General features: G+C 38.8%; 1 protein-coding gene and 1 long non-coding RNA gene across 3 annotated transcripts in view; one reads left to right on the forward strand and one right to left on the reverse strand.

The window, feature by feature from the left end:
- The first annotated feature begins 16700 nt into the window (after window positions 1–16700).
- pkd1a (polycystic kidney disease 1a) overlaps window positions 16701–25753 on the forward strand; it is a 68426-nt gene continuing 59373 nt past the window's right edge. For both annotated transcript variants that reach the window (XM_044346065.1, XM_044346067.1), the window contains exon 1: window positions 16701–17884. In XM_044346065.1, coding sequence (XP_044202000.1) covers window positions 17616–17884 — 269 coding nt within the window. In that variant the 5' untranslated portion in view covers window positions 16701–17615. The remainder of the gene's footprint in view (window positions 17885–25753) is intronic.
- On the reverse strand, window positions 21412–23852 carry LOC122978963. The gene is made up of 3 exons (XR_006402779.1): window positions 23571–23852; window positions 22555–22660; window positions 21412–22223 (listed from the first exon to the last, which is right to left on the reverse strand). It is a non-coding gene; the product is annotated as an uncharacterized LOC122978963 (long non-coding RNA).

Here is a 25753-nt window from a genome sequence, read left to right on the forward strand (position 1 = left end):
CAACATCTGAGTTATGGATGTATTCTATAATGTAAAGTAATCCCTGTGCTAGAGGTGTCTGAACTCTACACTTAGTTAATTGATGCCCTCCCAAAGCAAAGCAACATTTTTTTAAACTGCGCATACTTTTGGTTTATTCAGAGATCAAGATAAGAACAGGCTTACTTTGGCGAGCAGTGAATAATCCCAAGTCTCTGTGTGACCGAATAATGGATTAAAATGAGTAAATCTCCCAAACAAAACTATACATTGTCAATTCAGTCTTCTTATTGTCCAATAATTCTCCCAAATCGACGGATAGCTTGTGTCCGAGCTGCTAATTGTTCGCTGTCCGTGGTGCTGAGCAGGATGTTTCGACAGCAGCTCCACTGCTTCTGCTTCAACTTTCTACCCACACAGCTCTGCTCTTTCTTTGATATGATTTGTTAAGAGACAGAGCGAGGAGGGGAGAAAGTGAGAGACAGAGAGAGGAGAGAGAGAGAGAGAGAGAGAGAGAGAGAGAGAGAGAGAGAGAGAGAGAGAGAAGGGATGAGGGTGAATAAATATTACTCCTTCATGAATACACAGCAAGCGCAGAGGGATCGGGATGTTCAGTCTGATCGTGGGTGAGTTTAATGAAAGAGAAAGAAAAGATTTGCTACATTGTGAGCTGCTGCCTGTCAACATTTCATCAAGACATGGGGATCTTAGTGCACGTTTTCTGCTTCAGCATCACTGGTGGGATGTAATTAACATTTACTCAGGTGTTCTACTTAAATACAGTTTTTAGGTACTTACACTTAACTTGAGTAGGCTATTTCCATTTTATTTTATACTTCTACTCCACTAAACTACTTAACAGTACTGTAGACATATAAAGTAGTTACACTAAGGTTGGCTTCAACGACCTGCAACATTAAATGCTGCTCAGTGTTACAGTAATGTGCCAGTATAATCCAATAATATAAATTATATGACATTATAACTCATTGAAGGGGCCATTCTACCTGATGACTACTTGTTCTTTTGATACTTTAAGTACATTTTTATTGATAATACTTAAATACATGTTTTAATGTAGGGTCTTTACTTGTAATGGAGTATTCTTATGTTGTGGTATTACAACTTTTTCTTGAGTAAAACATGTCATTACTTCTTCCACCACTGTTCTGCATGTATGATCCATTGTACAAAGACTCACACTGCAGCCCAGGCTATTTTCATTGAGTGATTACTTTGTTATTCATAATAATAGTATTTAGTATAATTTTTGCAGTAATCAAGACATCAAACTGGTGTCTGAATAATAGTTTTTGCAATAATAGTTTTAGTTAAGACCTATAATTTAATTCTGTGTTTTAGGCACTGAAAAAAATGGGTGGTGAAAATGTTTTGAATAGTGATTTTGTTGGTCCGCAGGATAGTAATAGGGCCAAATGCTGGATCAAAGAGAGAGGCATGCACCTGTCTTAACAGCCTGTTAGATACAGACCATCTGCCAGATGTAAACTGAACCACATTCTGCTGAATTTAGTCCTGATGAAGATGAATGTGCAACAGACTGGAGGCTACTCTGACAAAAAAAAAAAGATCAACTCATGTTTTATGTATGTTTCTTTGCTGACATGAAGCATCTCTTTCTCTCACACACAGATGCCATCAGCTCTACAGGCTGTCCAGGGTTGATAGGGGAGTGTGCATCTTCTGCAAACATTTCTGAATATCACACATCACTCGCCACAGTCCATGATGACTTTATGACTTCAAAATACAAGGCTGGGTATTTCAGTAGTTTGCCAGATGTAGGCAAAAATACAAACACATACACACAAGACAAGTTATCTGAGGACAGACCACAAGGTAAACCTCAGTATTCCACAGGAAGCTTCTGATGGATGATTGTGAGAAACAAAGAAATGCAGGGAACAACAATGCAGAAATCCACCTGGTTTTATATGAGCTACAACCTCAACATCAACTCAGATGCACCTGGAAGCTGGATGCACATATAAACACACACAATACTGTACATACATATCTGAGACACTAAGAACACCATAAGAAAAATGCAAACTATTCAGACCTACATCAGCCAGTATCACCTTGAGCTCCAGTTTATGAACTCACCACAAATAGCTGCACATAAAGGTCAATAATGATTATGCGGGGGATGCTGCAGACATAAATACACACACTCACAGAATCACTCAAGACAAAATAATTTCCTTTGAACGACTTGTTTTATGTTTGTTTTTGGGTTGTTGTTTTTTTCAAATGAAGTACATTTTCCAGAACAGTCAGAGTCAGGAAAAGTCCTCACATTTGCACACAGACTACAACTCACCAGTATATTTTTGTCCTTGATCTAGAGGAGGGAAAAATAGTCTATATTTCCAGAACAGCAAGCTCACATTGCCTGAACTGGGTTTGTCTGCTATCCTCTGCAGTTGTCTGTTATTTTCATGTAAGACAAAAGTAACAAGTAATGAGCCCATTTAAATTTCAGTAATTGTAATTGCATAGTGGAATTACAGTAACGTGTTACTTTCAACACTGGTGACAGTCAATACAGCACAAGGCAACATATTATAAAGCACTGTCACCAATGTTACTATGGTGACGTCTGGCAGCTGTAGTGAAGACCCTGAGTGCCTTGCTTTTATTGGATGGATGATCACCCTGATGCATTTCTTTGATAGAGAGGTCGATGGAGAGCTTTTCTGAAAAAAGAGGTTGCTTCAAAAAAGAGTCAAGAGCTTCATTTTACATCTGCCATTATGATAGAGCACAGGTGGTCACACATACCGTATGCTGTACTGTACCTTACTATGATGTATACATATATATATATATATATATATATATATATATATATATAGGCAGCAGAGGACGAATGAGAAAAATCAGAAGAAAAGAAAAAGAAAAAAAAGAAAAAACAAAGTAACACAATGTCTATATGTTAATGAAGAGACCAATCAATACTATAAACTCTGGCCAGTGTCTGTGGTAAATGACTGGTTTTGACAAATACATCTCAGGATAGAATAGTAATTATGGAAATATGAGTAGAGGCTTGCACAATCTTAAAATAATCACATGGAAAAATGAACTCTGAATATACCCTGAATATCTTCATGGCTGAGATGAAACGATAACTATATCATTTGTTAAATGATAACAAAATTGCTTCAGCTGTGGAGAAAAAAACTATAAAAGAAATGTTATCAGATGGGAACAGAGAAGCGCTAAAGGTTTGTGTGTGTGTGTGTGTGTGTGTGTGTGTGTTTTGGGGGGGTCAAGTTTTGCTATACTTGTAAGGGCCAACTATTGACAGCCTATTCTTTTGAGAACATTGTAATTTATGGCTATTGATCTCTGCAAAAAAGCTGACTTTAATGTCAGCAGTTCAGATTAGAATCAACGTTAGTGTAACGGTTGCAGCAGGCAGTACTAAAAATCTTCATAACCTCATCCACTGACTGGAAATTTAAAGGTGCCCTGTGGGTTTCTCTTGTAAACAACAAAAAACTTACATTTATATCCAGTGTCACATTCGATGCATTTTCTTCCACATAAAACATCTGCAAAGCAGTTTTTTAAATATTCAAAATCATGGATGGATGGTTGTTTGCTTGCAGTCTTCTTCTTCACTGTCATTGCCACAGTGCTATGTTTCCTGGCAATACTGCCACCAACTGTCAGGAGAACAGTGTGAAACTGACAGCAGGGAGGGCGTGCAATCACATGAGCAAGCTTGATACAAACAAAAACAGGGACCCACTCATAAATACATCACTCCATGGTACTGCTAGTGGTCACAAACTCCTCTGGATACCATTAACTGGTGTATGGCAGGCAAACTAAAGGCCAGTGCATTTTGCTAAAATCACTTGCCCAGCAAATCTGAAAGTACGAGGTGAGTGTTTTTCAGAGAGCACATCATCAGAAGTAAGCCACAGCTGATCCAGCACAATCTCACACAATGAGTCTTGATATAACTAAATGTTCCACTGTAGCTGCTACCACATTTCAACATCAACAAAACATATTCCATATATCAATGTATTCCTCATTTGCTGTCCATATTGTACATCTCACCCCTGCCCAACTGTGTCATTGATGCTATTTGGTGCTATTTGGCAAAGTATGATGTATTCCCACAAATAATATGTTTTTGGCGTTTTGCATTTATTAGTCAGAGAGAGAGATAGAGGAAATTTGGGGAGAGCGAGGGGAATGACATGCAACAAAGCATCCCAGTTTAATATGTTCTGACCATGTGTATAAATATGGATGTAGCAAGGTGTGATGTCACCCATTGGTTTGCATTGGAACCAGTTTCAAGCTCAGAGTTGCAGCTTATGGTCGGTGCCATCTTTTCTATTTGGAGCCAGGACCTTCCAAATAGCGTAGGGTGTTGCCTTTCAAGCTCCGAAAACACGTCCCACTACCTCGGACAGAAGTGAACACAAGCTTATTGGGCACACTCAAACATTAGCTACTTTAGCTAAATTGTACTAAAACAGCAGTTATCAAAATCAAGTAACATTAAACTTAGTGAAATATTGCAACAATAGTCCAGCTCGGAGCCAGGGATTGCAGCAGATGAGCTATGATAATTCGTCAAATATTATTAGCAGAGCAATTATTTCCAAAATGAGCACCAGCACACTTATTAGAGAACCCATATTTAGTGTTTGATAATATAATGACTCAGTGAAAAAACATTATTGACTTAGTATTTCAAAATGGAAGTTGACGTAGTTTGAATGGGAGTCTACTGGAGCCAGCATCTAGTGGCCGTTGGTGGTATCGCACTTTTATGTACTTCCACATTGGCTTCAACCTCAGGCTGTGGTAGTTGCCGCTTGGTTCTGACCCTTTAGTCACACTACACCCTTGCCTGACAAAGACAAAGGTTATAAGTAGGTGTGGGTATGATAGACGGTGACAAACTGGCTACTCTCAACAAGGAGCTGCTGCGACCTCTTAGGATGGGCCACTGTATTGATTTTTGAAAATTCCACTTGTCCTTAAGACTGCTGTGTGTATTGAGGGTCTGTTATGCCTCGTTGCAAGGTTCATGGATATGACAACTTTCTTACCTTCCACTTGAAGTGAGCTAAAGCAATCCAGCAGTGAGTGTATGGGCTTTACTTTGAGCATGCAATCTAACTTATCCTTGACTATTATGTATTGAAATCAGGTTCATATGGTAATCTGCCCTTCTCTGAGACTATTAACCTGCCCAGTAGGATACTGAAGGGCACAGGCCATGTAACCATTACTTCAGGTTCTTTTTCCTGGGATTTTTTCCTGCATGAGTGACAAGTATACTGTCTATGAAGCCCTTTGAGAATGCTATTGCGGTTAAGAGCTAAAGAAATAAACCTTCATTCTCCCAGATAGTCTTCTTGGTATCAGTAAACAGTAAAAAATGAAACAGCAAGAACAACTTATTTTGCAAATAAAAATAATCTTGTCTATCCATTACGACTGTGATTCTCACCTTGTCAGTGGGTTTTTTGATAATACTAGCACTGCTTGTGCTTGCTGTGTGAGTTCCTTATGTTTGAAAAGATTTGGAATGATTTGTTTACCTTTTTGTTGTCCTTTTCTGCTTCCTCTGCACAAATCCTGAGTCACTGGTAGTAAGCTGTAAAATGAGCCCCCAGAGGATGCTGCTGCCATCTTGTTGCATTCCAAAGGGATGAATTTAAAGCCACTTTTAACAATGCAGTGTTCAGCAGTGTGAGTTTGAATGGCTCACTAATATTAAATAAGATTTCCACTGCAACCATGCAGACTGACTTGGAAATTTAGCTTTCCAGGCATCAAACAGAAACACTGAAACAGGTGGATGAGTTCAATCTTCGAATCATATGTAGAATATTTGTAAAGAACTCAAACTTTACAAACAGGTGAAAATAAAAGATGTCAAGTTTGGGATAATCTCACATAATCCATTTCCATGGAGAAAGAGCAAAATGCTTGCATAATTTTTTCCACAACATATAATCTACATCTTTAAGTTCATACTCATGTGTGTCATGCATGAATAAGAATTGACTTTTTCTGCATAAGATAATAATGCACAATGTAATGGTGCTATTATGTTATTTCATGAAAGGCTGAGACGTGGCATTTCATAAATGCTTTTAAAACGTTTTTTCTTCCTCACACTATTTATTAATTTTAATTACGTAAATGTCAGGCATCTGAAAATATGTTACTAACAGACAAGTCCTACCTGTTACTCTTTCTGCACACACACACACACACACACACACACACACACAGAACAGCAGAGTAGCAGCAGACAAAGCAGATACGTCAGGATGCTTATACGCTCCCGTGATCATAACATAATTTCCACTGCTTAGTAGCCTCCCATGCTACCTCTTTTTTCCATGTATTCCTTCTCTGCAGGGAGTGTGGTTGCAGGGAGAGGAGGACCCCCCTCCCACTAACTCACCCCCCATACCACACACACACACACACACACACACACACTCTCTCTCTCTCTTTAGTTAATAACTATAGAGTGTCAGGTGGGTAAAGAGGGAAGAGTCTATGCCCGTCTCCTCAACAATCCCCTGGAGTGAAGCTATCACACAGCCCGAGGGTTGACCTTACCAGCCTGTCAGAGGACATTATTGTCCTGTGGGCAGTGTGTGTGTGTGTGTGTGTGTGTGTGTGTGTGTGTGTGTGTGAGCGAGAGAGAGAGAGAGAAAGAGAGAAAGAGAGGGAGGAAAGGAAAACAGGAAAACATGTCCAACAACAAAACAGAGATAATTCTAACATTATAATAATTATCATAATTGGTACACGTAGAAGTCAAGCAGCTGAATATACTCCTGCTCAATATATAAACATATTAGTGTTTAATATTAATTATATATAGGCAACAACAGCTTATTTTTGGCAAGTGCCCATGATTGTGCCTAAGGAGGTTTAGGAGAGAGTAAGCACCAGAGCTGGGTCAGTTACAGCAATCCACAAAAATTATGGAAAGCAGGGAATAAATTGAGTCCCAGCAGGTCAAGTAAAAACATAATAGAAACTGTAATTCTGGGTATGGGAAGAAAAAAAGTTTGTGTGAACTAGGAGAAGTAGAAAGTACACCATATTCTTCTGCACTACATATGCTACAGGACGTGGCAATCTTTCAAGAAACATTAAACCCTTGAAGCTTTTAAATATTTACTGTTACAGTTTAATCCAAACCTCATTTACTGGTGCAACTCTTTTTCTCACAAACAGAAGGTAAGGAAAGGTAAATGATACACTTTCCTCTCCAATCAGGACTAAAGTTGGAGCACCTCAAGGCTGCATTAGCTCACCTGTGTTGTTTACATTGCACACTTCAGATTGCACCATCAGTGTGCCCAATCAGTTTCTTTTAAAATACTCTGATTATTCCCCTTCACTATCTCTGCTGACTGACAGCTATGACCCCAGACAGTACCAGTGTAATGTGACTGGCTAATTGAATGCTGTGACAAAAATGCCTATTAATACTAATAAGACAGAGGAAATTATTTTTGGCCTTCCTCCTGATTGTCATCTGCCTCCAGTGACAATCCACAATGTAGAAATTAAAAAAGTCTCTTTACACAGATACCTGGGTGTTATGATAGATGCCATCCTATCCTGGAGTCCTTATATAGAATTTATTTGTAAGAAGATTCAGCGTTGCATTTACTTTTTTCATGAACTCAGATCTTTTGGAGCCAGTAGCCAGATTATTTTTCTGTTTTATAAATCGGTTATTCAGAGTGTCATGCTGTACTGCAGAACGGCCTGGCTCAGCAGTCTATCTGTGAAACTTAAAACTAAACTATATAACCAAATCTGAATATGTGCAAAGATTATTTTCATGTGTATTTGCAAACACAAAAAAACAAAATGCTGTTCCTCCCAGCTTACAGCAGTGCAACAACAACAGAGAGGATAAAGATATACTGTATATCTAAAAATTCACTTTAAAAAAATGATTAAAACACATAAATCCCAAGAGAAAAAAAAAGAAAAATGAAAGAGCAGTTAGCAGCACAGTGTATCAGCACTGATGGGGGAGTTATATCATCCATTTTGCTGTCCAGAGAACATTAGGCAATATGATTGTTGGATGTTGTATATGGGTTAACAGTTAGCCTGGCTTGCACTCCTCCACGCTTGCCCTGCTTCCAAATCCTGTTGCACTGCTTTCGGTGTTTACTCTCCAGTCCAGAGAGATATCCAAAGATGATATTTCATCTTCTGTTCCTGCTGATTAATGATGTCTTTTCTAAAAATGATTTGAAGGTTATTTTGCAAAATGTCCCACTTTTTAGGTCTAAGTTTGAGATGTATTCAGGAGCCCATCTCCGGTGCAGCCGCTCTCTCTCATAGACTACCTGATGTAAGTGATGGGTGACAAAATCCACGTCGTCGTTTTGAACAAAAATGTATTTAAAAGTTTGTTTGAAGCTAATAGGAGACTTCAGCTGTCTGAGTTAGTCAAATAAGGTGGATATCTTCCCCAGTTACAGTCTTTTAACTAAAAAATTCCATCTTTGTGTCACAAAGTAGACAGTGGGCAGAGTCCTGTTCAGCCGCAGTGGAAGTATTGTAACAAAAAGAGGGAATTTGACACTAAAAAGACAGCAACTTCCAAAAAATGACTTGATTTGACTAATTCGAGTGAATGAAACTTATCGGGTCTTGTACCATCGCAACCAGGTTACATCACTGTCTCTGTCTCTCCGCTCTGCTCTCTGTCTCTGTGTCATGGATGTATAAAGAGCCGCAGGTCTGTGTGTCTGCTTGACCGAGGGCAGGGCTGAGCTACACACACGCAGAGCAGAGAGGCCACAGCAGACAGGATGAAGCTCTGCATTCACACAAAATCCAGCAATGTGGCACCTTCCAGCAGGGTTGTGCAAAGGCGTTGGCATGTTTTAACCTGACATGCCAGATGGTTTGTTACACAGAACCATCTGAGAAGTCATCAATGGAAACTGTTTGGAAAAGGGCAGGCACTTTCAAAAAAATACTTGGCAGATGATTGGATGACCCATCTGTCTATCACTGTCTGTCACCGTCTTACCTTGCGAGGCAGCTGGATTTGTGGCGCTGATTGGTCTGGACCACCAGTGGGTCAGTGGTTTTGGACCTCACTTCCCAGAGATCCAAACAGTGTTGCCTGTGTGACATCAGTCAGTTAACAGTTTGTGAGTGAGTCTGTTGCATTAGCTGCGCCTTCCCTCTCTGGCAGACCAACCACTGCTAGGTGATGGAAAATGCGTTACTAACTGTGTGCCACTTGTGATTTTTCCCAGGAATGTCGCCACTGACGCCCAGTTTGTAATACTGCAAATGAAAGGGCTTCATCAGTGGACCATAGAATCAATCACCATTGTGTTACCTCATTCAGCGATAGTGACTTAACAGGCATTTATTTAAGAGAAACTCTTTGAGATTATTACTTTAAATACTGAATGTATTGATTTATTCTGTCAACGTAGCACATAGCGATTAACTCTGTAAAAATAGCAATATTTATTGATTGATTCATAAACAAGTTCATTGATCGAACAAACACTGCTTATTACTCTCTTCCCCTCTCACAGACACAAAAACATGCACTGTTCTCTCTTTATTTGCAAAGTCTGAGTCATCATTTCTCTTCGCAGACAGACAATTCAACTGTGATCATGAAAAGCTGACAATCAATAGCCCATTAGATCACACTATTGAGACGTCGTCCTTGGAAACTGTTTAGAAAAGGGCAGGCACTTTCAAAAAATACTTGGCAGGTAATTAGATGAACCATCTGTCTATCATTGTCTTACCTTGTGAGGCAGCTAGATTCACAAGATCACAAAATCACAAGATGACAGGAGAATCCTCATGGGATGCTGATTGGTCCAAACCACCATTGGTTCGGACACAAGCGTTAACTTGAAGCCTGACAAGATGGATCCTCATGTGATGTCGTGATCTCACGAATCCAGCTGTCTCGCATGGTAAACAGCTGACTGTTGCTTAATGGTAACATTTTATTTTAACCCCCCTATTTAGCATTCATAAACAGTATATAAACAATTAGTAAATGGCTTTTCACACACTATAGTGTACATTTATAACTGGTGTATAAACAATTAATGAAAGTCTGATAACACAGTACAACATATCTGTGATCATATAGCTTCAGTAGTTTAAAACACATTTATAAACACATTTAAACTTGCCTCTCAATCCGTATAAACAGTTAATAAATTAGTTAAAACACACTGTAAAATTGTTATCAGCAAATATATAAATATATCTTATAGTGTCTGTTTTTTATCAGGTCTTCAAAGCAGAGTCCTCCTCCAATTTAGTACTGCATGTTTCTAAAGTCAGGGCACTCATAATAGAATATTTTTATTCTCTATAGGTTTCTTTCTCTGAAGCCTAACTGCACTACCCATGATGCAATTAGATGATGCAATTAGACTAGTCTTTTCCCCAGGCCATCCACGTCTTCCCACTCCCACTCGACATGTTTGGTGTGGCTTTAGCACAACTTGTGTGTCTAGTTCAGGATTTTTTTTTTTTTTTAAAACCTAAGTTATAAGATGTTTGACAATTTTCCTGTTTTGACTTTTAAAAAAAATCTTTTTTTTGTCACATTTATACAGCACATATAACATTAGTGACAGGACCACTGTTTATGTTTTAAAGACTGTATATCACCACTGATAGGTAATCTGTAGTTAACATTTCATCAGCTGTATTAACAAAGCATAGCAAACACTTCACTGTAGGTCCCCTTTTGATAGTGAACAACAGTGATAACAAACATTAAATATTTATTAGTGCATGACTCAGAGTTATCTGGATAAAAGGCCTTTTTACATGGATCCATGTTCCAGTTTTGTTGAGGTTCCGTTAAGTTAAGTAGTAAAGCTGCTTCTTGCTTCTTGGAGCCGGTTATGCTAAACACAGTTATGCTCAATAGAAAATACACACTGATTTTGTTGTATAAATAATCAATGTCCAACTACACATTCTTAGAAAGTAATTCATAGTTGCAGGAAGTGTAAAATCAGTGAAGCAGTTTGCTTTTCTAAAAAGAGAATGACAAATGGATGGATGCACATGCTCGATTAGGGTTTGAATTGTTCATACTGTATATGAACATTTGAATTAAATATAATTTGATAACAGATTTCTACAGCTGTATACTGTGTAAGCAGGCGTTATAGTTGTTAACAAAGAAATTAGTGAACGCTTTAAACTAAATATAATGGTGTTTACCAATTTAATAATGTCATTTTAGGTATCAAGCACTTTTCACACAAAGGAGTGCAATTCACTCTTCTTGCCACAGGAGGCTCGCCACAAGTAGTGAATCATCTGTATCGCTGTGACATCACTGAAACCAAGAACTAGCAAAAATGATTCCACTTCCTCGATGAGATGAGACAACAGTTCATTACATTCACTTGGCAGATGCGTTTGTCCAAAGTGACTTTGATTTATCATCCCCCCTCACCTCCACCTCATGCACACACGCCTGGAGCAACTTTGGGTTGAATGTCTTGCTCAAGGACACTTTCACACGAGGACAGGATTGAACCACTGATGCTACAGTTATAACAGTAGCACCTGAGCTACAGGCTGAGCGTGAGCTGACTTTAAAAGCTGTTGCTAAAGAGTTAGCAACTGAATGGCAAGTGTCCCCGGTGAACCTGACTGTTTAAATAAGAATGAAGAGAATCAGAGTTTGCCAGCGTCAAGGAAAACGCACCTCAGTGTGGAGAATAACACAAAGAGAGATTCAGAACTATTGTCAACTGTTTCTAGCCGGCTATTTATTTGAGTCTATAGATTTCTCATGACTGGACTTGAGTGGCTTATGCTCAATGTTTTTACTGGGCCCAATGGGATTGTAGCTTAACGTAGGTTTATCTTATTACCTGTGGTCATGAAGTTTGATGGAGAATACTACTGCCTACTTCTTGGCCTTGGTATGTCTTCTGGACAATAAAACCTTCACATTTTCTCAAAGCTGAATGAATATCTCAAAGCTTTCTATTCCCCTCTGTGTGTTCACTATTTAGTTGTATAGCTGTCACTGCCAGTACTCTCACTGCCAACATCTAAGATGATGATTTTTATATTGACAGTTAACAATGAAAGGAGAAGAATGGGTTTTTTTATTGGTCCAGCTCTCAAAGAACATTTTTTACAATTTGAGAAGTTGAGAAATGATTACAAGATGCTGTAACATCTTATTACTCTGTACATCAGCATTACTGTATTAAAAGTGAAGAAAAGAAAATATTGAACAGTTTCTCTTTCTTACACACAATGTTACATACAACGTTATACATACAAAGTTATAAAATATAGAATTAAGAGGACAAGAGCTACAAGACATGTTACAAGTACAGACCAACATTACATAAACTCAGTGACCTTTTGTACATTGCAAGATATTCTTTTTTAATTTATTTTATCTAGCTCGAATCACAGAAGTGCAGCCTCACAGAACAGCTAGCACGACTGTAGACTCTTTATTTTCGGTCTGCGACACATAAAAGTTAATGCAAATGTTATCTAACCAGAATACATACCCATAAGCACATTTAACAAAAACAGTCAACAAATCCTCTTAAATAAGAGAGAAAAGGTGTAGGGCTGAAACCAAAGCTTATTATAACTACCCTACATTCACCGAGACACCGGGTACTTCATTGTATTCCTCATTCACAGTAAAGTAAAATAATTCAATAAATACTGTAAATGGAAAAATCTTTAAACAAACGAACACTGAACAATGTAATGTCAATAAACACAAGTAAAATGTACCTTGTCAGACCATATTGTACTTTTTCTATGCATCATTTTTTGCTCTGGTTTTATTGAACATACATGATCATACACTTTTTGGTAGTAGCTTATTGTGAGCTTTAGATGGATGGATGGATGGATGGATGGATGGATAGATTCCTTTGCTTTTCATTCCTGCCAGGTACCATTGATTTGTTGTTATTGGTCTTGAGTTATTCAACTGTATCTGAAGTAGATGACAGTATATGGTGTTTCTAAGGTGAACAAACTACAGAAACACATTTCAAATGTTCAGTGTAAGTGAATCAACACACAAACAAATAGAGTAATATTAGTATTGCATTGCTTTACATCATCTCTCTCGGTGTATATTGTCTCTGTGGGAATACTGTCCTCACAGCAGCGACAGTTCCCGAAGCTCTGAAAGCAGAAAAGGAAGATCTCCACAAAAACTGCATACATGTAAGGTGTGCGTAGCAAACATTTAGCTTGCACCGTAATAAAAATCAGAAAAGACACATCAACAATTGTCCCAAATAATTCATAAACATATCTGTAATCGGGTAATCTCTGAAATAAGAGGAAAGAACTCAGACAGAGGGATAGTCGAAGAGCTGTTTCTAAATTTAGAGCCACTATTTCTTCACTTTTCACCGTTGCACTCTTACAATTACAATCAACCTCTTTTCACAAGATTTTTCTTCTTCCCACTTTCCGCTCGTCTGAATCATTATCGTCTTCTTTTATGCCCACATCCTCAACGCCCCGTCTTTCACCCTGTGACAACAGTTCTTCCAATCCTCTCTACTCTGTTCCTCCGTCTCCTTCACCCTTCATCTCTCGTCCCTCTGCAGACCTTCTGCATTCTCTCCTCATCCCTCCCTCCCCCCCCCTCTTCTCCCCCGCTCTTCCTGTAGCCCTACAATAACACAGACAGAGGCCTCAGTAAGTGCTGTTTTCCTGGCCAGGCTGGAGGACCCTCCCCATAACCAAACAGGGGCCAAGCTCATTTTACCTTCACCCGGCCCGGACTGGACCAGTCCGGGCCAGATGAATACAAAATAATACATTTCCAGTCCACTAGTCCTCCATGGTCAGATCAGCATAAAATCTACTGGATGCCAAATTAATATTACAATGTTATTAAACCTAATCAAGTTATTGTTTTATGGAATCACCTGTGATCTAGTATTACACATAACATTTTCACACATGTAAAACTAAAATGGCAGTAACTAATTTTGTTCTTTTTAATATAATTTTTGTAAAATTATAACATGATATGCAGAACACCTGATTCATTGATTTAATTGAACCACACCTAACTAACCTGAACATAATAAAAATGCATGTTTTATCTTCAGGCTGCAGTAAGATCTAACACGCTGACATTTTCTGCAGAGGTTTTCTCTTTGCTGAGTTAAGATGATTTTATTTTCCTTGTACTGAATGCCAAGCCCTTTGAGACTCTAATTATGGGCCACACAATTAAACTTGACACAAATTGTCTCGACCTTTATGCCGTTTCCTTGTCTCTGTTCACTGTAAAAGCACCAAATACCTAAAAAGCTCCTCGTATAAACTGGTGCTGGAGCTTTCAGAGAGGCTGCACCTGGGGTTCAAGAGCTTACAGTTGTGACTCGAGAGAAGATGTAGATTCTCCAATAAGAAAGTACAACTGCCATCCAATGAAGACTCAAGTTTCATTCCTGAAATGTCCACGGTGCAGGATGCACCACTTTAGATAAAATCACGACTGGCATCAAAGTTAAACTCATTGGCAACTCTTTAGGGTGTCACGTTTTATAGTTTTTATGTGGAGCAAGGGTCATGAAAGTTTAAGCCATAATGGATATTTTGTATCGTTTTCTTTATTATGTTTCTCTTTATGCACTTTTTCTCTATTTTTTTCCCCTTCATTTTAAGCATATCTTGCCAAAATGCCTCTAATGTATAAATCATACCCTTGTTTTTATCAAGGCTATTTCCTGTACAGTGCAGCCAAACTTACAGAGAACTTTAATTTTTAATTCCAGTGGAAATCCCAAAAATACTAAATACATGTAGAGCTACATTTTGTAGCAATATGTATAAAATATTGCACAACACGTGTTGAATATTTCCATTTGATAGAACTGTGCCGCCATGAAAATCGTGGAGTCTATGTATCATATAGGTTCAACAAAAAGCTATACTATACAGAATATACAGGCTACTGTATAACAGTGTGAAAGAGCCTTGAAGGATAATGCTGGTGATTTTTCTATGTTTTTCTTATTGTCTGCAAATATCATGTGCAGAGCCAAACCAACAATGAACTCATCCTACTTACAAGTATTATGTGTGTATCCAAAGCCTGATATATAGTATTCCTCTGTGCCATAGAGCTCTGTTCTTGTCCAGAAATTAATAAAAATACATTAATGAATCACACTGCTGCACTGGTGACATGTTGCTTGTCCCCAAAGAGTATGTTCACCATAGTTTATTTAAGAAACGGCTTCAAAGACTTTGCTCTGCCCATGAGATTTTTTTAACAATAAGAAAAATATAGAAAATTGCCGCCAATCCTTTAAAGCTACTTAAAGGAATTTATTAAGGGGTTAATACTGTTGTGTACTCTTGCATAATATGTTTGGACATAAATCACAGTGCAGTTATTTACTTTCAAAAGTAACCATTTGAGTTATTTGACTGAACGTATTTAGTGCATCTCCTCTCAATTCAATACACTTTTGTTTGGGTTTTTTTTTTTTTTTGTTGTGCTTCTCAGATATGAACTCTGAGATGCTGCCAATGAGGATAAGAGAGTGTGAGGGTTATTGTGGGAGTCTTCTTTTCTTTGTACAGAGCACCAGACGCCTGCAGGGAGGATGGGTGCGCCCCGGCCAAGTCAAATACCCAGGAAACACCTCTAACACGTGCCCTGCACTGCAGAGATACTGCAGAGAGAGAGGGAGGAGGAGGAGGAGGAGGGGAGGATAGAGGGGGAGGAAGGCACTTTTTTCAAATATCTGAAAAATATGAAGTTTTACAATTGTCATTTCAAAGTCACTGATGAAAGATTTCACATCTCTGGTGGTGAAGGAGCACATAAGGTGGTCAAGATGAGGGGACAGCTAGAAACTGATAAGTGATTTCTCATTTTTCTGTAAGTGTACTTTGATTTTTTTTATATACCTTTTAAAGAATTTCAGAATCCATCTATGCATAGTGGAGGTTTTGGGTACAGGGTACAATTTTTATCAAACAGAGTGGTGGCTGAAGTGTGCGGTTAAAAATCAACTCTCTTATTCTTCGCACAGTATGTGTCTTTTATTCTGTCTTAGCCACACACATAGTTATTTAAGGCTTAACAATTTTGTGTCAATACAGCATCTATAAATGTAACAGGAATTAAATTGATTTGACTTGAACTTGAATTCCATGTTCAAATGTCACCACGTCATGCTGAGTTTTTTAAGTGGCTCTGTCTACCCGGAGACAGACTTCCTAAGACACATCAAAGAGACCTGCCAGCGCAACCTCTCCAAGACACCTCTAAGGATACCTGGCAGACATAAACTGTATACACTGACAATTATTCAATCACATGAAACACAATGTTTGTTCACTAAATAAATAATACTGTCATGTGCAATATCTGGTTATGTTAAAAATAAATAAATTAGAAAAGAAAAGGGGAGCTGTTGGATGTTGGAAACCCTGAATGATTCAGAGACCTCACAAATGGACTGGATGGATTTTTCTCCTCTGCTGGATCCTGTACCAAGCTGTTGAGAAAAGCTTTATTAGCCACTATGTTAACACTCCGCTGCGATCAAGGCTGGATGACCAACTGAGCAAAGCAGACCTCAGACCATCAGGCGGGCCCAGAGTTTGTCATCATTAAATTGGTCTGTGATTAGCTGCTGCAAATTTGTTGAATATCAAATGACAAATGGAATTAAGGTGTCAAGATGACCTGTGTAAAAATGTATATGGTGCATATTCAGGCCCCCCAGCATGACATATAGTTAAGTAAACCTGATAGGAACATACACAAAAGGTTGTAGTTTTCTGTAATGATTTAACTTCATTTTGAAGTTTCGTTCCATGCAAGACTGCAGATATTATTTGATAAAACTCAATAATATTCATAATTTAGATGATTTTTTAGGACATTATTTAATCTCAATATATTTTAATACAGTGGTTCTCAAACCTTTTCACATCAACTGACACAAATTAAACCCCCATTTATTTTGAAGATTTTTGCTTTTAGATGTGTTTATTACAGAGAGTGTATGAAACCTATGACCACAATACTCGCACATTCTGTCACTGTGTTACTTATGGATGGAATTATAGAGAAAATGAATTATTGCCCTTTTTGCTGGGAACACCTGGAACTCCCTCAACGACCCCTTGGGATCCCTGGACCCCACTTTGAGAACCACTGAGGGCGCAGAGGAAATAAAACTGTGAGCAAAGTCTCAGCGGTGGTAGGGGGAACTGCATGAAGAAGGAGGAGGAGGAGGAGGAGGAGGAGGAGAGAGGAAGTTCTCCAAAACTTTTTTCTTCGCTAAAAGGATTGTGGAGACGCACCGTTAGAATTTCAGAGGAAGGGGATCCGACCTGAAGAATAAAGAAAACGCTGGGAATATAACGGCAGATAACGGCGTCAAAAAGTTCATCCCTTCTTCTGTGTTTGTATCCTCACATGAAAACCGTGAAAAAGGACGCGTGGGTTTGCCTTTGTCCTGTGCATTTTGTTTCTTCCCAGAGTGAGAGGACTTACACCATCAGAGGCGATGAGATGTGAGTAAGCTATGCCTTGTGGAAATGGACAGACTTTATCCAAGCGAAAACATGGCGTCTGCGTCCCGAGGTTTAGTTTCATTTCCAGTCTGCTTGTGGCGCTCTGCTGCCTGGAGGTATGGGGCTCCGGGCCGCAGGGGGACGGCGGCAGGAGCTGCAGCCCCTGTCCCGTTAACTGCAGCTGCGCGCTGGCGGGGCCCCAACCGTCCTGCGTCGTCAACTGCTCCAACATCGGGCTGGAGAGGGCCCCAGCCGACATCCCGCTGGCCACCAACGTGCTGTAAGTAAAGCCGCTTAACAGGCTAAAAGATGGATTTACACTGGAGAGGAAACACAATCAATTTTCAACCAGGTTTTAACCTCTGGAATGGATTCAACTCAGAATCCTGAACAGAAAACAACAACCTTAATTTCTATTAAGTTTGGGAAGCAAGTGCGTGATAAACTCCTTTTTTCTCACATTTCAGTCTTATCTGTTTTTTTTTTTGCTTTGCCTTTTTTTTTTTTTTTTTTTTTTCTTTTTTTTTAGGGGGGGGGGATGACAAATTTACAAATATTGATTTTTGTTTTCACTTTGCCATTTGTTAGCCACCGTCAGGAGGTCACAGTTTACCATGTTGTTGTTCATCCTGCACCACATGTTTCTTCTTTGCATCATCCAAACATGAGAAAATGATACTTCTGACTCCAAGTTCATTTCATTTGTGCTTTTTGTTTTTTGCTGATGTCCTGCAAAGAGCTGAAACAATGAGTCAATTAATCAATTAGTCGATTGACAGAAAATTAATCTATTACTATTTGGATAATTGATTATATTATTGATTATCATACTTGATTAATTCAGTCACTTGTGAAGCAAAAATGCCAAACAATGTGAGTATTTGCTGCTTTTCTCCATTTTATATCATTACAAACTGGGCATCTTTGCGTTTTGGATCGTTGGTCCAAACCCAGTAAACTGAATACGTCACCTTTGGCTCTGGAGAAGCTGTGATGGGTATTTTTCACAATTATCTTAAGATTTTATATTTTACATAGTGATTAATCAAGAAAATAATCTGCAGATTAGTCAATAATGAAAGTAATTGGTAGTGGCAGCCCTAGTTATGCATGAGTAGTCTGACAGATGTGGTGAGTGGATTAATCTGGCCTCGAAAAAACTGTCTTTAAAAATTGTGGACTGAGCACCCGTGTTGCTTGTTGAAAACAAAATATAGAAAAATACACTCAAAAACCTCCAAAGAAACACACACAAAACTTGGATACACAGACGGACAATAATAATAAAAGACTATATGCTTAAAGGTTACCTTTTTTTGTGACCTCAGGCTTCTATTAGAGGCCACACTGCTAGTGACATTGTGTGTGTGCATGTGTGTGTTTTAGTGCGTGCGTGCGTGTGTGTGTGTGTCTCAGATTGGTAGTTTAAATGGTCACCAGAAAAATGAGCCTGGTGTTTGTGGTGCAGATCAGCCTTCAGCCTCTGGTGCTGCTGCAGCGAGAACATTCTGTTCTGTGCCGACGGAAGCCATATGTTATCAATTATTCATTTCCCTTCAAACTACCTTCTTTTATTTAACTTAAAGATTTACCCTACATACCAGACCCATAATCAGTGCACACTGTTTCTGGACTTTCTTGCTTCAGAGACTCGACTAAATAAGCATATGAATATTGTTTACATGAGCTTTTCAGAAGTGCGTGTTTCCGCTGAAATCCTTCACAACTAAAGCCGCTGCACTGATGCATTACACCTTCCCTCTCATCTCAACAGGTTTCCTTAATGTCACATGACATATAGTTATAGTATTTGCATAAGAGAGGCAGGGTGCTCTGTAGGCGCCACATTAATTAGAGACGGATCCTGCTGCAGGATCTCTAATCATGTCAAATCTATTGGAGTGTTAATTGCATCAGTCTGGATAAACCTCCTCGGTACTACTGGACCAGCGGCAGCCATATGTGGGGGTGACTGACTGTGAACATTACTGTCCTCACTAATTTGGCCTCTTGCTTCCCGCTTGCACCTTACAGCCAGAAGCATGGAGATAAAATCAGAGATTTTGCTTTTAATTAATTCTGATTTTCATGGTCGACCAAGGCAGGTGGAGACATACAGCCAAGATCCAGTGGAGAACTTAACAATATTCATTTTGTAATGCTGCCGGCAGCGCTCGGCCTGTGTTACCTATCTGCTCATTATTTAAAGAATAAAAGAAGGTCATTTACTCGCAGTGACTTGTCTGGGTAATGGCCTTCAGACTGTCTGAGGTGGGGAGATGAGAGCGCAGGACTGAAAAATGTATCGGGTAGTTAGCTCTCCCAAAATCATCTTTCTCTCCGTTTTATTCAGAGGGAGTTGGCCTGTTCATGATGATTACCATGAAACTTTACGAGGCGCACGGACTTAAAAGGAAAGGTCGCTTCAGTCCATATCCTTTAAGCCTCATCTTTAAAAACATGATGACAGATTAGACTTTTTCCTCTCTCTGCAGTCCAGTTTGTTATTAGCATTGCTGTGTGTGGGTTTGAGAACTTGGAAGTGTAAGCGAACCATTGATCTGAACTCGATTAGTTGTCAATTGCTCACTGAACATGACTGTCCTTTATACATCTACCAGCAGGGAAGCTGTAAATGAATAACAGGTCGATACTGTTAATGGTTGTGGTAATGAGTGAGTGTGTGTGTGACTGTGCACAAGTGTGTATGTCACCATATGAGTGTGCATGCCACTCAGTCAGGTGGATTGAATGCTGCGTCAGCTTGAAGTTTTCACTGCGTGCCGCTGCGACTCTTTTGCTACACACAGACTGAGCTGCGAAATTAAACAGAGGCATTCACATCCTGACATCATGCTATAAATGTAGCTACAAGATGACGGCTTAAACAATTGCCTCGTTAAACTTGTTAATTTCGCGGTATTTGCTGTGTGATGTAGCATCCCTGCTCGTTCTCCCTCTTTTGCATGTTATACTGATCTCTCTTTCCTTGTTTTCTGTCTGCCACTTCACTGTCAACTGTACAACAAAGACAAAAATGCCAAAACAGCAATCTTGGGAAAAAAAAAAAGACTTATGTGTAAAGCAAAGTTTTGGACAAATTATAATTTTGACTGGATGATGGTGTTAGATGAAAAGTAAAGTGAATACAATCCTGAGGGAGACGTGAATGTCTGCACCAAATGTCATGTCAGTACATCCTGAAGTTGGTGAGGTATTTCACTTAAAACAACAAACCACTCATGGCGGCACTAGAAGAAAAGTCAGGGGGGCATAAAAGTCATGAATGCATAAAAGTCATTTACCAACTTTTGTGTTAATCCATCCAGTAGATCTGTAGAGCCACACTGGTAGCATGGCTGCAAAATATAATCATTTCTTCACAGAGAGTAAAGTGCTCCTTATTTCAAGTAAGGCAGGGCGCCACGTTATCACAATGTGAATACTTTTTAAGTACATTTATTCAGTCATTTGTTTACTTCTGCAGTAAACAAATGAAAGGAAGCTGGTATGATCCAGTACTGCAGGACATCCAGTGTGAGTATGACTGTTATCACAATAAACTGGAAAGAGAGAGAGAGAGAGAGAGAGAGAGCTCATCATCTCACGCTGTGACAGAGGTTTATTTCATCAGATGAAATTTCAGGCACATTTGCTGTGTTAAAACGGTGACAAATAACTTGATGTTCACTTTTTCCAACACAATAAGGAATTTGATGTGACCTTCATCTGTTGCTGTGAGTCTCTGCTCGTTGTGTGTGTGTGTGTGTTTGTGTGAGAGAGAGAGAGAGAGCGAGAGGAGAAGGAAAGATTTAAAAGTTTTATTGACATTATACTTTATTGTTTTATAAGGACATTTAGACCAACGCAGTGTTAGCTATTTAGCCAGAATGTAATTATGTTGACTTGAATTTGTGCTTTAATACTATATTGTGTTAACAATATTTGGTGACAGAATGTTCTCACTGGTTATTGCATTTATTAGAGGGTAAATTAGAATATAAATTGTTATTCTGATAGAAAAAAGGCTATTTTATCAAGGCTTAAAGATAATGAGATACTACTATAAATATTCCTGTATTGAGTTTGGTCTTAAATATGCACACATGCGCTGCAGGCCTGGACGGGATTTGTGTGTGTTTTCTGTTAGTCGCAAATCCATTGGCAGCCAAAAACCTTACAGTCATACAGCTTCTCTTTCTGTGAAAGGCAGCAGATTTTCATGTGATGAATTGAAACGTCAGACGGTAATGGAAACTGCTTCGACTTTTCCCTGATTGCCTAAAATTAAGTTACATCTTCTGCTGTTCCCCCCGGCTGCTTTCCCACTGTGCCCCCATATCAAAGACACATCCCAGGTAGGAAATCATCCAGGGTTAGTTGAGTATTTACTTATTTATTTATTTTTGTATTCCCCTTACACACCAGCCCATCTGCTCCAACCCACACACATAATAAAAATCTCCTCACTCTTCATACAGAGTTTATGCAACTCTGAAGTCACTTCTGGGAAATGCTTGTGGAACGGTCTCAGGTTTTTTCTTTTTTTTAAGGTTATTATAGCTTTTGTTTTGTGTGCAGATTTTGGAGCCATAAATCATCACGATGCGTTGTGTGTCCTGGGACAGTAAACAGAAAGCAAATGAGAAAGCGAATGAGAAATTAGTTCAGCATCTGTCCAAAAGTATACTAAACAGAACTACAGCTACAGTGGAAGAGGAGGGGTTGGTGTAGTTACTCAGATCAATTATTTGGTTATTTCATGTTCTCCTTCAATGTGATTAATTAGTGTTTCAAATTTCTGTTTTTCTTTTAAAAAAGGTTAAATGTTTAATAGACTGAATGATATGAACATACATATTGAATCAGACATTATTTGACCTGTCATATATACATTACTGTTATTTGTCATTTTGATTGGTTGCCAAACTTCAAGAGGGCGGGTCTTACCTAATGTGAGCCAGTCAGAGGACAGACGACAGGGGGAGAGAGTAGAGACTCGTATGAATTAAAGTAGAGAGCTGCTGAGGAACTCAGATGACCAACACGGAGCTCACTGCACAGTTGATAATAAAATGATTAGAGCTGCAATGATCAACAGAAAATTCATCATCATTGTCATTTTTTAAGGAAAAAAAAGCCAAAATTCTTTACTGCAGCGTCTTAAATGTGAATATTTTCTGGTTTCTTTTAGTCTTTTATGATATTAAACAGAATATCTTTGGGTTGTGGACTGTTGATGGGAAATAGCGAAGCATTTGAGGATGTCGTCTTGGGCTTTGGGAAACAGTGATTGACATTTTTAACACTTTTCTGACATTTTATAAGCTAATCAATTGGACAGTTAATTAAGAAAATAATCATCAGTTGCAGCCCTAAAAATGACACTAAAATTGAAATGACCTTTTGCTTAGAAGATATTTTGACTCATCAAACACAGGTGTAACTAACACCTTCACTAATTGCTATATTGCATTTTTATCATTAACGTTGCCAGCTCCACCTGTGCCGGGTCAAAATCTGTGAAATATTTTCGTCTTTCAAAGGAGGGAGCTTGACAGAAAAAGTTTTGGAACCACTGCAGTACAAGAGCCAAGTTTGAATCCAAAAGTATCACTTTAGTTGGGAATTTGATCGTGTTTAGTTTTAGAGATACTTTAACCATGTTGCTTGTGTGGCTTTAAAGAAAACTGAACATCTGAATTCAGCATAACCCGACAAATTATTATAAATGTATGTATACACAGTTATATAAATATGTCCATAATTCTGTTTCTACATGAACATTTTTTTCAAATTGACTGGTGGAAAATGGGAAAATAACATCAAAAGTTGCATTGTACACAAATTAACGTAGTAAAAAAAATAGCGATTATTTAAACCGTGCGATAAAATGAAGTAACAATTTAGTTTCAAAGTTAACTTTCCTCAACATCATTGGCTTTCTTGGGCAGTGAACCGTTTACCTGAACTGTAAACACACTCGTGCTCTCCTTCACCATGGTCCTATCTGCCCCGCACAGGAGAATTTTGTGTTGTCACCATGGCAACGAGATGCATATATACACACACACAGTCGAGGCGTGGCAATGAGCTTTTGAAACAAGTCTGTTTACAGGGAGCAGTTTTAGCTTCGCACCGGGTCATGAGGCTTCACAGCTGTCATACAGACAAGACTCTCTCTCTATTTCTTGTTCTGTTCTCTATCTTTCCTCCTCCAGAGCCGGTTATCATCCATACAACCACCTATACACACACACTGACTTTAATGAAGTGGGGAAGGAAAGTGGGACTGAATGTACCGACCATATGCGAGGGAGAATTTGTTGTGTTACCATGGCAATAGTAACTAATGACATCACTCACAGAAGAACAGACATTCCAGGTCATAAATAAGAGAACGAGGGGAAGAAACAGAGAGAGAAGAGATAGCTCCCATCCTCTCCTCCTGTGTGTGTGTGTGTGTGTGTGTGTGTGTGTGTGTGTGTGACCATGCACTTAGTCATTTTTAACTGCTGGTAACAGAAATGTCTTGGTTCATGATTAACTCACTCAAGTGGTGGTGGTGATTACATGGCAGACTGAAGAAGGAACTTATTTTTGCAAGAAGGCCTTTGTATGTGTGTGTGTGTGTGTTTGAGATGTAGCCTGAAGTAGGGCTGCAGCTAAGGATTTTTTTCATTATTGATCGATCAATTAACCTGCTGATTGTTTTCTCTATTAATTGATTATTCGTTTAGCCAATTAAATGTTAAAAAAAGAGAGAAAAAAATTGCATCGTTAATCTCTCAGACGCCACGGTGATGTCTCCAATTTGCTTGTTTTGTCTGACTACGAGGTTATATACTGTATGACATGGATAACTGGAAAGTCAGCTAATCATCACATTCAAGAAGTTGAAACCATCAGATGTTTGACATTTTTTGCTTGAAAAATTACTAAAATGATTATTTGATTAGTTGATAAGAGTGGATCAATTAATGAGATAATCATTGCAGCTCTGGTCTGAAGTTATCCTTTGTCTTTGAGGGTTTTTTAAACTCTTTAACTTTAACTTTTTTCTCGCTCACACCTGCCAGCACAACTGGCAGCTGACACAAAGTACACTCCTCTTTAACACTCAGAGCCTTTTTATGCCAGTCATCTAATTTGTCTATTTTACACCCTGCTTACCATCAATCGCCACATGTATGGCAAACATTCTAAGCAGGTTTGACAGTGACAAATTGACGGTATTAACATGCGCAGCTGTGCATGTGCAGTCACATTAATCATATTATGCATGTGGTGCAAAATGTAGAGTAGGTTTGACAGAAGTAACTGAGCTAAAAAATCAAAAATGACACTGATGTTTTTTAAAGAGATCACTCAAAATTTATACTTTGAGTACCGAACACTCGCACGCTGTACTTTTACAAGGTGGATGTAAAAAGTCAGTAGATTGTTCGTGACAGAGAGCAGCGGCTGTGGTCAGTTTTGAATTCAGTCAGTCACTTTCAATAGATTCAAATCTTGGCAAGTTTTTGTAGCAGATCCATAGTGTCTTCTCATATTCCTCCTGCAGCGTAATCCACTTCTCTGCAGTCTATCTGAATTCTCAGTATCCTCCAGGCAGTCATACCTTTACCAAAATACGGCTAAATACACTGCAGCGTTGAGGATTTAACAGTATTTTGGGGAAGCTGGATGGTAGAGAAGTGGATTTAATGTGATCAGACACATTTTTATGGGCATTTTGATACTTTTTTTTCCTGCCATGACTCAGCAGGTGTTGATAAAACATGACCTGACAAGTAACATCTAGTGGGAAACAATGCTAATGTTGCCTAGTGAGTTAGCTTACATTTTCCAAGTAGAAGAAAAACTTAACTGCACGATGTTTAATGTTTGAAAATAATAGACGTTTTAAATCACTAATGGTAGTATGTGGGTTTGTTGAAAAAAAAGGAAAAACATGTCTTGTATTAACTTTCAGAGGCGATACAGAGCTTCGACGTGCTCCATTCAGTAGCACACCATGAAAGTTGACAGTGTGTCTCCTAGCAACGCAGCCCCAGGGTGTCAGTCAGCTGCTGCCATGGGAACCAATCACCCAGACATCTGAAGCTTAGACGCTGTTTAGCTAAAAACAATTTCACCCTCTTTTGAA

This window comes from Thunnus albacares, chromosome 3 (genome assembly GCF_914725855.1).
Source record: "Thunnus albacares chromosome 3, fThuAlb1.1, whole genome shotgun sequence".
Classification (NCBI taxonomy): Eukaryota; Metazoa; Chordata; class Actinopteri; order Scombriformes; family Scombridae; genus Thunnus; species Thunnus albacares.